At 70.5% G+C, this 1,374-nt stretch overlaps 1 protein-coding gene across 1 annotated transcript in view; it reads right to left on the bottom strand.

The window, feature by feature from the left end:
• Positions 1-465: 465 nt before the first annotated feature.
• Positions 466-1,374, bottom strand: part of EMIHUDRAFT_358760 (hypothetical protein) — a 2,466-nt gene continuing 1,557 nt past the window's right edge. Inside the window, exon 6 of the mRNA XM_005761225.1 lies at positions 466-1,016. Within this exon, the coding sequence (XP_005761282.1) occupies positions 526-1,016 (491 nt within the window). The 3' untranslated portion in view covers positions 466-525. The remainder of the gene's footprint in view (positions 1,017-1,374) is intronic.

Raw genomic sequence — 1,374 nt, 5'->3', positions numbered from 1 at the left:
AGAGGGCACTCACGATGTGAGGGGTGCATGCATGCATGTATGGGATCGCGAGAGATTTTTCCGTTAGGGCGCGGGCGAGCGCCGCCAGCGCGGCGAGCGCCGCCAGCGTGGGCGAGCGCCGCCATCGCGGGCGAGGGAAGATCTGCGGCGAGGGCAAGAACATCGTCCGCGCGAGGGAAGAAACTATCAGTCTAGCCTGGGAAACTGAATCGGCGGAGATAAAGGCGCGGGGGGACCCCCGCGGACGGCGCTGACGATGTGTTGTCGGTCCCTCGCGCGGACGATGTTGTGTGGAGTGTGTGCCCCTTCATATACACAGAGGCTTTAGAGAGGGCTCTCTACGCCCTCGCGGCCCGCTGTAAAGAATATACGTACCCATACGGCTTTACGGCTCTACGGCTCTAGGATAAAGCCGTACGCTCAGCGACCTTCTCTGATCTCTCAGACATGAAGTGTGTTTCCTTTCCATTTCGGTTCTTTGACCACGGCGCGAGAGCATGAGAGGTAAATCCGCCCCAGGCCCGGTCATAGCGTCCACCCCTCCTCCTCAAACGCAACCACGCTGTCGTCATCGCTCGAGTCGTACGCGTCTTCGCCGCCGGCCGGCGTGGCGGCGGCGAGCGGGGTGCCTCCCGCCGCCAAATCGGCGGCGAGCCAAGCGCACACCTCCCTCCGCTCCCCCGCCTCGCCCCCCCTGCCGCGCGCGTACTCGCCGTACGGCACCACGCGCCCCGCCACGCCCGGCACGCCGATTGCGGCGGCGCTCCTCGCGTCGTCCGCAGACAGCGCCACCTCGTCCAGCTCGTCCAGCCCGGCGACCGCCGCCGCCGCGCCGCGATCCTCGTGCTCCGGCGCCGCCGCGCGGCGCGCCATCAGACCAAGATCCGCCGCGGCGGCCGCGCAGTTGCTGCCGTCCACGAAGTTGGCGGCGATGGCGACCGAGACGGCCGGGTCGGCGTCGCTCTCTCCGTTGCGGACGCGGTGCGGCGCTCCCCCGGGCACTAGGAGCAGCTCGCCTGAGGGGCGGGCAGGCGGGGCGGCCGTGTCGTGGCGGTGCCGTGGCCGTGTCGTGGCGGTGCCGTGGCCGTGTCGTGGCGGTGCCGTGGCCGTGTCGTGGCGGTGCCGTGGCCGTGTCGTGGCGGTGCCGTGGCCGTGTCGTGGCGGTGCCGTGGCCGTGTCGTGGCGGTGCCGTGGCCGTGTCGTGGCGGTGCCGTGGCCGTGTCGTGGCGGTGTCGTGGCCGTGTCGTGGCTGTGCCGTGGCCGTGTCGTGGCGGTGCCGTGGCCGTGTCGTGGCGGTGCCGTGGCGGTGCCGTGGCCGTGTCGTGACGGTGACGTGGCGGTGCCGTGGCGGTGCCGTGGCCGTGTCGTGGCTGT

The sequence above is a fragment of the Emiliania huxleyi genome (genome assembly GCF_000372725.1).
Source record: "Emiliania huxleyi CCMP1516 unplaced genomic scaffold EMIHUscaffold_72, whole genome shotgun sequence".
NCBI lineage: Eukaryota > Haptophyta > Isochrysidales > Noelaerhabdaceae > Emiliania > Emiliania huxleyi.
The sequence above is the reverse complement of the archived record's forward strand: the minus strand, read 5'-3'. Positions and strand labels throughout refer to the sequence as shown.